The sequence below is a fragment of the Berghia stephanieae genome, chromosome 3 (assembly GCF_034508935.2).
Source record: "Berghia stephanieae isolate SIO BIC M18660-M18661 chromosome 3, UCSD_Bste_1.3, whole genome shotgun sequence".
NCBI lineage: Eukaryota > Metazoa > Mollusca > Gastropoda > Nudibranchia > Aeolidiidae > Berghia > Berghia stephanieae.
The window spans coordinates 79,250,932-79,260,508 of record NC_088362.1 but is presented as its reverse complement, the minus strand read 5'-3'; the positions used below and the strand labels follow the sequence as shown (position 1 = coordinate 79,260,508).

Sequence of the window (9,577 nt, the reverse complement as noted above, 5' to 3'; positions counted from 1 at the left end):
GTTAGCGACCCCTTGTAAAGTGCTTTGAGCACGTTTGTTGGATATTGTGCTGTCTAAATGTTCACGTTTTTGTTTTGTTTCGTTTTGTTTGGGGGGGGGGGTGTTTGTTTTTTAGGGTCGGCATATTCTAGCTAAACCGAGTACATATCAACAAAACATTGTACAGTCGCTTGAAACAACTATAAAAAACGTCCAACTGTTACGTCATGACACAAGGCCGAAGGGCAAGAACTCAGCTGTCAGTGCAAATAAGTAAATAAGTAAGAAATTTTCATAGATTTCAGAGAAAACTGTCAAGAATACATTTCATTTTTTTTTAAAAATAATAATAAATTCAATTGTTTTCTTTTTACTTACCTTTTGACAATCACACAAGTTTCCCATTATGTAAAGCTGACTCGAGTCATTACAGTGTTTTATCACAACATTATCTGAAATGTAACATTATAAAATGATGTGAATGTACACAATCAATGTCAACTAATGAGACTCAGATAAAGCACGATATTTCTTTCTCGCTTTAACAAAACACATTTATATTGATTTCGGTCAGAAAACGTTTACTTTTAATATCAATCAATTTTGATGCCCCCAAATATATCATATGGTCAAACAGTCTAAATAGGTATATAAATATTTTTAAGAAGACTCAGGTTTGATACATCTTGACAGATTAGCGACTTTGGGGCCATTTTAAACGACGGGTGAACAATTATTTTTTCTTGCCAAATTGATTTTTTTTTTTTAAATCAGAGTAGGACAGTATTGAGCTGATAAAGGAAAGTAAATTATGTTTTGATTGTTTCAAACAGTTATCCATAATAACACCATAATATCCTGATGTGTGTTCAGGATGGCTGTAGCTATCGTTAACTTATAGCCTGACACTAGAACCGGAGCCATCGTGAACTGAGAGCCTGACACTGTCCAACAAATGACGTCAAAAGATAAGTCTTTGACCACAAAAGAAAAACAAATCGTGAGTTGTATTCAATAGTTCAACCAATGCGATCATTGTTTCCTTGAGCTCAACTAACGACAACTCACTAGACGGTACAAAAACCTAAAATGGACGTCAAACTATAAGTCCTTGGGGCTTCTAGTGTCAGGCTATAAGTTAATGATGTCTACGCTATAACCCACTAGGACATCTTTTGAAGTCATTTTTTTTTTAGGTTTGTGCAGCGCTTAATGAGAAGTCGTTAGTAGTGCTCAAGAAAACAAAGTGATCTCAGTGAATACAACTCACGATTTGTTTTCTTTTGTGGCTAAAGTCTTGTTTGACGTCATATTTTGGTCAGTGTGAGGCTATAAAACTACGAAGGCTACGGGCGGCCGAAGCAAGCCAGTCAGGCACCTGCTTAGATCGCCATTTAGTTCATGCATATCGAGCGGGCTGATCACAGCGCCTGCGTCCGCTTGTCCACCTGAGATCACACACGGAACCAGTCAACTGCAGCACCCTAGAAAGACACGTATTTAAATGCCCCAGGTTTGAAAGTTGTTTTTTTTTGCCAAGTTGAGTGCCTTAAAAATCGACCAAGAATATTTCAAGGACGAGTTTTCTGGCCAAATTTTTAAATGCGTGTCATCCTAAAGTATGGCAGTTAACTCGTTAACCATGCCCACCACCCACCACGAGAAGGCCCCATTAGGAGTAAAAATAACACCGCAAACCATTTGTAACAAATCGTTTCTTGTCGGGGAAATGAGCAGAGAGAAAAGGATTGGTTTCGAGATGTCGTTTGAAGACTGATAGATTTTCACATTGTCGGGATTTTGATGGTAAAGAATTCAATAAGATTGGAACGGAAAATACGAAACCATGATCAGCAAACTTTGTTCTTGGGGATGTTTTTCTTCATTAGCAAAGAGCTAAGAATAATACCAGAATGACTCAGTGGTTCACACATAAACAAAAATTGTGTCATCCTCGTTATCCATCAAAACTATCTAGGATTGTTATCGGATCATCTCAAGACCTCTAAGCACGAGTTAACCAGTAAACTGTCGTACTCTGGCAAAACTCGCATTTAAAAATGTGGACTGAATACTCGTCCTTCAAATATCGACCGATTTAAATTATCCTCATCTTGGCAAAAACTCTCAAACATGAGATTTAGCGAGGTCCCAGGCTTGAGAGTTTTTGCCAAGATGAGGATCATTTAAATCGATCGATATACGTAAGTTGAAGGACAAGTTTTCATGCGAAATTTTTCAATACGAGTTTTCCAGAGTACGGCAGTTAATGGTTAAGGGTCGATTGATTAAAAACCATTGGTATGTCCCTTTGTGGCTTGTGGTAAGGCACTCCTTTTGACACATCAAAAGTTTGAATTCCACTGTGGGCGGCAAAGTTGAGTCCATTTAAAAGACTCTTTACTCACAGCCTCTAACTGTATTCAGGTGTAGAAAATGAGTACCTGGACGGCAACGGTGCCGATTCAATTATAATATCGCCTTACAAGTGCCATGTCTCGTCCTACATGTTAACTGTTGTTGTTGGCGTGAGAACCCACAAAGGGACTAGAGACATATGGGTCAGAAGCCGTAGGTTATACCAACAAACTATAAAGCACAAGCCACAATGGAGTGCCAATCTGGATAGATAATCGCCTTTTTAAACCATATGTTCCTTACCACTATAGTAACATTTGTTAGCATTCAGTCATATAGTGAACACTATTCTTACTCAAGATATGTTTTGTATATTGCAAAATTTGAAGAAAAGAAATATGTTATAGCTTCAAGAACTTAATGTTGTTTTGTAAAGTGCGTCTTGCCGAACAAAATCATCTGATGAGATAGATAGATAGATAGATAGATAGATAGATAGATAGATAGATAGATAGATATATAGATAGATAGATATCGAGATTGAAAGATTGGAGGTTAATAATCTTGCACAAGGAAAAAAACGAACGTGCCTGAGCGAGGCTCGAACCCGGTATCTTCCGGGTCACAGTGCAATGCCTTAATGGAGAGAAAGATAAAGGGAACAAATGACAAATGTGACTCGTATAAAAGGAAACAACACAAAATAAATGGCGTTTCGACCTTTGGCCTTTTTCAAGTAAACACGAAATTTCGTGTATATGATATACATTATTCCATCTGTTTCTGTCTTTTAAAAAAAATATCCCTTTCTCTCTCTCTCTATCTCTCTCTCTCTCTCTCTCTCTCTCTCTCTCTCTCTCTCTCTCTCTCTCTCTCTCTCTCTCTCTTTTTTTTATTTTTTTTTTATTTTTTTATTTTTTTAAATATATTTTTTCTCTTTTTCTTTTTTTTTTCTTTGTTCAGTTATGACAGGAATTTCTCAAAATCTAAAGTCGCATATACATATGTAGCCTAACACCAGATCAAAAATTCATTAAAATGGTGGGCGGACATTGCCCTGCTGTGTCATCAAATTTATTATGTCATAAACTAGCAAAATACTTTTTAAAAAAATATTTTGACCAAAACATCTTTACTTCATAGATCAATCGATTGAATTAAACGAACCTCAACTTGTTTTTTTTTTTTTAATCTTAAACTTGAGACAAAGACCTGAGACTTCCAAGCTTTATTTGGTTTCATGTTTCTTTAATCTGTCTACCTGTCTATCTCTCTAACTATTTATCTATCGACTCTCTCTCTCTCTCTCTCTCTCTCTCTCTCTCTCTCTCTCTCTCTCTCTCTCTCTCTCTCTCTCTCTCTCAATAGATAGATAGATAGATAGATAGATAGATAGATAGATAGATAGATAGTTAGATAGATAGATAGAAAGGAATAATCCTTTCTATTAATCTTCCTTTCTATCTATATATCTATTTAATTAGCTAGCGAGTTACATACATACATACCTACCTGCCAGTCTATCTAATCGAATCTAGCTATATAACTACATACCTTCTAATCAATCTATGTTATACCATCTACTCAACTTTGCGCCTTACAGATTGGGATTCGAACCAAGGGCCTACCGGTCCGAAGATGAGTTTCATATTACAAGACTGTAAAGCCGGGAAAGGCGACCATTACCCAATGTGTTTCATGGTGTGATTAACAATATCAGTTCTATGTCACCCTTTCACAAGGTATATCATTCATTCGTCATTCATTTTTTTTTCATATCGATCAAAAATGCGGAGCAATCATAATTCAAAAATTTCCCACACGACTGCCTATTAACAAATCTTTAAAATCGCGATTCAGCAACTTGGTTTATAAAATGAAATTTTGCTAACTCTTTGACGATCTCCTTGTAAGAGCGCTAAGTAAAATCTTTAAGGATAAGACCGATATCTCTTTGGTCGTCGTCCTCTTCTTCTTCGTCTTTTTCGCCTCTTCTTCTTCTTCTTCTACTACTACTACTACTACTACTACTACTACTACTACTACTACTACTACTACTACTACTACTACTACTACTACTGTTACTACTACTGCTACTATTACTACTACTACTACTACTACTACTACTCTACTACTACTACTTCTACTACTACTACCTACTACTACTACTACTACTACTACTACTACTACTACTCACTACTACTACTACTACTACTACTACTATACTATACTACTACTACTACTACTACTACTACTACTACTACTACTACTACTACTACTACTACTACTACTAACCTACTACTATAACACTACTACTACTATACTACTACTACTACTACTACTTCTCTTACTATCTATACTTTACTTCTACTAACTTTGTTTTCTTCATCATTACTTCATACCTAACTTTTTTAAATCAAAAGTATCTAAATAACATAGCACCCTAAAATTCCAAATTGGTACAATTCGAAGAAATATCCATACAGAACTAAAATTAAAATGAGCTATTATCAGATAAATATATGTATATATATATATATATATATATATATATATATATATATATATATATATATATATATATATATATATATATATATATATTCCACAATATCTCATTCGTCTGCAGTGTTTCATTCATCCTGTTTTGTTGATAAAACAAGGGAAACCCGAAACGTCCATTTTATCTATTAAATTGAAGCTTACATTCGATTTCACATTATTATTTATTTATTTGAGCTTCGAGCAGCAACATTTACATTTTTAGTTATTGAACGTCTTCTTCTTTCCCCATCCTTTCTTTCGCGAAGTCCCAGGTTTGAGAGTGACTGCCATTATTTAAATCACTCGATATTTGAAGGACGAGTTTTCTGGCCATTTTTAAAAATAGAAATCTGGTTTGTTTTTTTCAAAGGACGGAAGTCAAATGGTTAAGCGGCCTGATCAATGTTCGTAGACTAGATAAGATAGAACTCTCGAATTGAAAAGTATAGATAGTATGCGCTTGGCGAAGAAGCTCATAACATTGCCATCCGGAAGTATAACGAACCAACACACAATACGGTGTGTATCCATGAACGTTTATAGTCGGGTTAATACAGCTCAGTGAGCAGTACTCATAAATGCGGATGGCAAAAAAACAATAACAAAGACCTGAGTGATGTCATCTTCGAACTATCTATAGATAGTATGCAGATGACGTCACTCAGGTCTTTGTTATTGTTTTTGCCATCCGCGTTTGTGAGTTGTTCTCACTAAACTGTATTAACCAGACTATAAAAGTTCATGGTTACACAGAGTTTGTGTGTTGGTCCGTTATACTTCCGGATGGCAATGTTGTGAACTCCTTGGCCAAGCGCATTCTATCTATACAAAGTTACACGGTTTACGGTACTATTCGTTTATCAACTGACTGACAACCAATGAAGTTGACGCAGAAGAATACTGGAACTGAATATGTATATTTTGTTTTGTTTGTTTAAGTTGTGTTTATTTTTTGTTGTTTTTTTTTTTTTTGTGTGCCGGTTTGCTTGTTTGTTGGTTTCTTTTGGTTGTTGTTGTTTTTTTAATCAATCTATCCATCTAGGTCTATCTAGCTGTGTTAAATGTTCATATTTTTGTCAAATAGTGCATACCTTTGAAGACAAGTTTGATAATCCAGAATTAAATTTAGAAATCCTCAAAACACGATACCCGATGTCCAAAATCACTTTGCGTAGTATAAATGTATCCTATTTTAAAGCTGTGAAATAACAAATGACTGTTCTAAAATGTTAAGCTGCACAGCCTTATATTAATAAAACACATTTCATATAGATTGCATTTTGGCAAGAAAGAGTTTTATTTCAAATATGGAATCAATTAAGGTCACTACCACTTGTCAAAAAGTCTCAAAACCTGACATTTCAATAAGAAATTTAGGTTTGAAACTTTTTGTCATGTTTTGAGTCATTTTAACCGATCAATATTTGAATTATCTATAAGTTTTCTTACCAAAATGAGGGATAATGTGTTTTGCCACAGGAGGTACAGCAGTGTAATCAACAATACTCGAGCAAAGGCCGTGTCTCATTGATTATTGACACTCGAAATGATTATAAACCGGTGCAAGGGGAAAACACATTTATAATAATATTATTACTTACATGAAATGACATAGGTCAATTTACACTTCACGACACACCACGATACAAGAAAGCAACTTATAAGTGCTTCTACACTTTCCCTCAGGGCGTTTCATCATTGCATGAATAATTTATTTTTGGCAATTGCAGTGAACGTGTGTGTGTCGATGAATCAACATTGAAGTCTTAATTAGAGTATCATTATAACATATCATGTGTCTTGTTGTCTATCTGTTAACGCAGCACAATCTCAATACATATTATAATTACGGCGTAGCCAATTCGGGCAAATTCAAGTATTGTGTGTGTATGTGGGTGTGTGTGTGTGTGTGTGGGTGTGTGTTTGTGTGACTCCTTTTCAATCAGTGAGAGACACAGTGACACAGTAAATTATACTTTTATATTATGTCGTGGTTAAAAGACACTGAAGATTTACTTCAAAGTCCTAAGTAATGCAAAATGATTTGAATTCATCCACCTCACTGAGAAGAATGTACGTTGTTTCCATCGTAATTTTCGCTGTTTTTTTTTTTTTTTTTGTTTTTTTTGTTTTTTTTTTTTTTTTTGGGGGGGGGGGGGTTTGTTGTTTTTTTGTTTTTGCGTTTATGAGTCAGCGTGGCTCAGCGTACGGCCTTTGCTTCGTACCCAAAAGGTACCAAATTCGAGCAAGTCATCTTGCCCTAGCTCAGTTTGCGGAGCTGTACTGCGGCTGACGCCTGGGTTATTCCAGTCTTCCCTTGGAATGGATCGTTTTTTTAAAATGTCCACTATGTGATGAATAAAGGGAATTTTGTATTTATATTTTTTGTTTTTGTAGATGCAATTTCCGGAAATGTGTTCATTACGTCATACCTAATTGAGGCGCTGGGTCTTAGATCAATCACGTGTGTCATCGTGGTCTACCTTACGGTCTTGAACTCGAAACAGGAACCAGATAAGTGAGGCTTTGTGGTCGAGTAGTAAGACTTCGAACCAGTACGTTTCTGGTTCGAATTCGGTCCTGGCATTCGGATCGGAAGGTCCTGATTCGAACCCCACTCTGAGCGGCGCGTGGTTGAACTCTTGGAAAAGGCTCTTTACTCATTCTCTCATCGCACTGAGGTGTAAATTGAGCACCTGGCTGTTGACAGTGTTGTCTCTGTCGGAAAAAAAAAAAAGAAGAAATTTCGCCTAATATGCGTCGCGTAGTAGTAGTAGTAGTAGTAGTAGTAGTAGTAGTAGTAGTAGTAGTAGTAGTAGTAGAAATAGTAGTAGTAGTAGTTGTCGTTGTAGTAGTAGTAGTAGTAGTAGTAGTAGTAGTAGTAGTAGTAGTAGTAGTAGTAGTGGTAGTAGTAGTAGTAGTAGTAGTAGTAGTAGTAGTAGTAGTAGTAGTAGTAGTAGAGTAGTAGTTGTAGAGTTGTAGAGTAGTAGTAGTAGTAGTAGTAGTAGTAGTAGTAGTAGTAGTAGTAGTAGTAGTAGTAAGAATAAGAGTAGTAGTAGTAGTAGTAGTAGTAGTAGTAGTAGTAGTAGTAGTAGTAGTAGTAGTAGTAGTAGTAGTAGTAGTTATTCAATATCATTGGCCTCAAATTGTACTACTTACCTGCTGTCACTGGATACCAGTCAGTAGCTAATGAGACACCAAAGACATGAAATTGTATTTGCCGAATCAGGGAAGTAAATATAAAAAGGGGTCGGCTATTAACAAAACCTATTAATTTTTAGTCGTCTGTGAACTGTGAACATGCCTGTACAAAATTAAAATTACAATTTTTTAAAATATAACTATTCACACTTTATTTTTTAATACTGATGAGATAATCTTATCACAATAATATGGTCTAAATGAATAGTTAAGTTTGTCTCTCAAGTATGAGCTTTTATTATCATAAATCGATACCAGAGTCACGAGATGTAAAGATATGTATGTGTTTGACAGGTCAGATCCAAGCCGTACCCTCTTTGAAGCATTGTACATAGTAGCCTACATAATAGAAGCGTTGTACAGCCGTGCACCGATTAAACACGTTTTTACATTTGGCCAGAAAATGTTATTCTCCTTACTATAGCGATCGATCAAAATGCGCCGCTACTTATCAATTATATATTTATTTATTTGTTTTGAGACGTATTCTGTTAAGGATAATTTTATTCGATCGATATTTGACTAATGTGAGTAAAAGTTTCCTGGTGAAAATGGGGGTGGGGTCGTGTTTTGTTGGTTTATTGAATTTTGGCAAGTATTATAAATCTAACCGTGTACTTGGCAATGGTCTCGTGATTGTGTTAAAGTCCCGTGACCTTGTCATTGTTGAAATGGGTAACACACAATGACTATCACTCGCCACAACACGCTTTTGGATATTACGGTAGACGGGATGGGATGTCTTTTAAATTGCCTATTAATGCTATTTTCAAGACATAGGGATAGAAATGAAGTCAATTTAAAATATATACAAGACCGTCGTTATGTTTTATTATAGTCCATCAAATGTTGGTTGTCATCTTTACTCACCCCCTCCCCCAATTATTATTATTATTATTATTATTATTATTATTATTATTATTATTATTATTATTATTATTATTATTATTATTATTATTATTATTATTATTATTATTATTAAGTGTTGCTATTGGCTAGGGACAACTTGTAAAGTGCTTTAATCGAACGCGTTGAGTGGATAAAATGCTTTAGTTACAAGAAGCATAACTGTTGTCTTGAAAGTTGAAGGAAGTTTTAATGTTTCTTCGCCATAATTTAAATTCTAGTTTTCTTGAAAATATCCATAGACGTCTACGTTCTCTTTTCACGTCATCATTTTACTTTTTTTGAGATAACTATACTTGTTATTGTCATCAATTGGATTCAGTAGTCTGATGTCACGCCGCCCGGCAACGGCGGCCATTTTGGTTCTAAAAAAAGAAAATCATTACTTTTTATTCTTCATGCTGGCTAGAACTTTTCATATGTCTTGTGATCAGAATGTGTAAAAGTCAAAACATGATCAAATTTATGGAGTTTTTTCCCTCTGGATACGCTTTTATGCTCGCCGGAGAAATATTTCATACGGCGTCCGCTATTGTTCCGATAGTTTAGAGCCAGTGTTACTAAGTTACCATGCGTCATTAGGAAGGAA

The 9,577-nt window shown here is 35.3% G+C and overlaps 1 protein-coding gene across 7 annotated transcripts in view; it reads right to left on the bottom strand.

Annotated features, from left to right (window-relative positions):
* Positions 1 to 8,407, bottom strand: part of LOC144968551 (uncharacterized) — a 328,253-nt gene extending 319,846 nt beyond the window's left edge. For 2 of the 7 annotated variants that reach the window (XR_013644601.1, XM_078907020.1), the window contains exons 1-2: positions 6,331 to 6,422; positions 358 to 431 (exon numbers count right to left, since the gene is read on the bottom strand). Coding sequence is in view for 6 of the 7 variants with exons in the window: in XM_078907020.1 (XP_078763146.1) it covers positions 358 to 431; positions 6,331 to 6,409 (153 nt within the window). In the remaining variant the exon portion in view is untranslated. Of the gene's footprint in view, positions 1 to 357; positions 432 to 5,972; positions 6,232 to 6,330; positions 6,423 to 6,482; positions 7,004 to 7,313; positions 7,600 to 8,040 lie in introns of those variants that run through there. The other 5 variants (XM_078907026.1, XM_078907025.1, XM_078907023.1 and 2 more) reach the window with 5 other exon arrangements.
* Between the last annotated feature and the right edge of the window lie 1,170 nt (positions 8,408 to 9,577).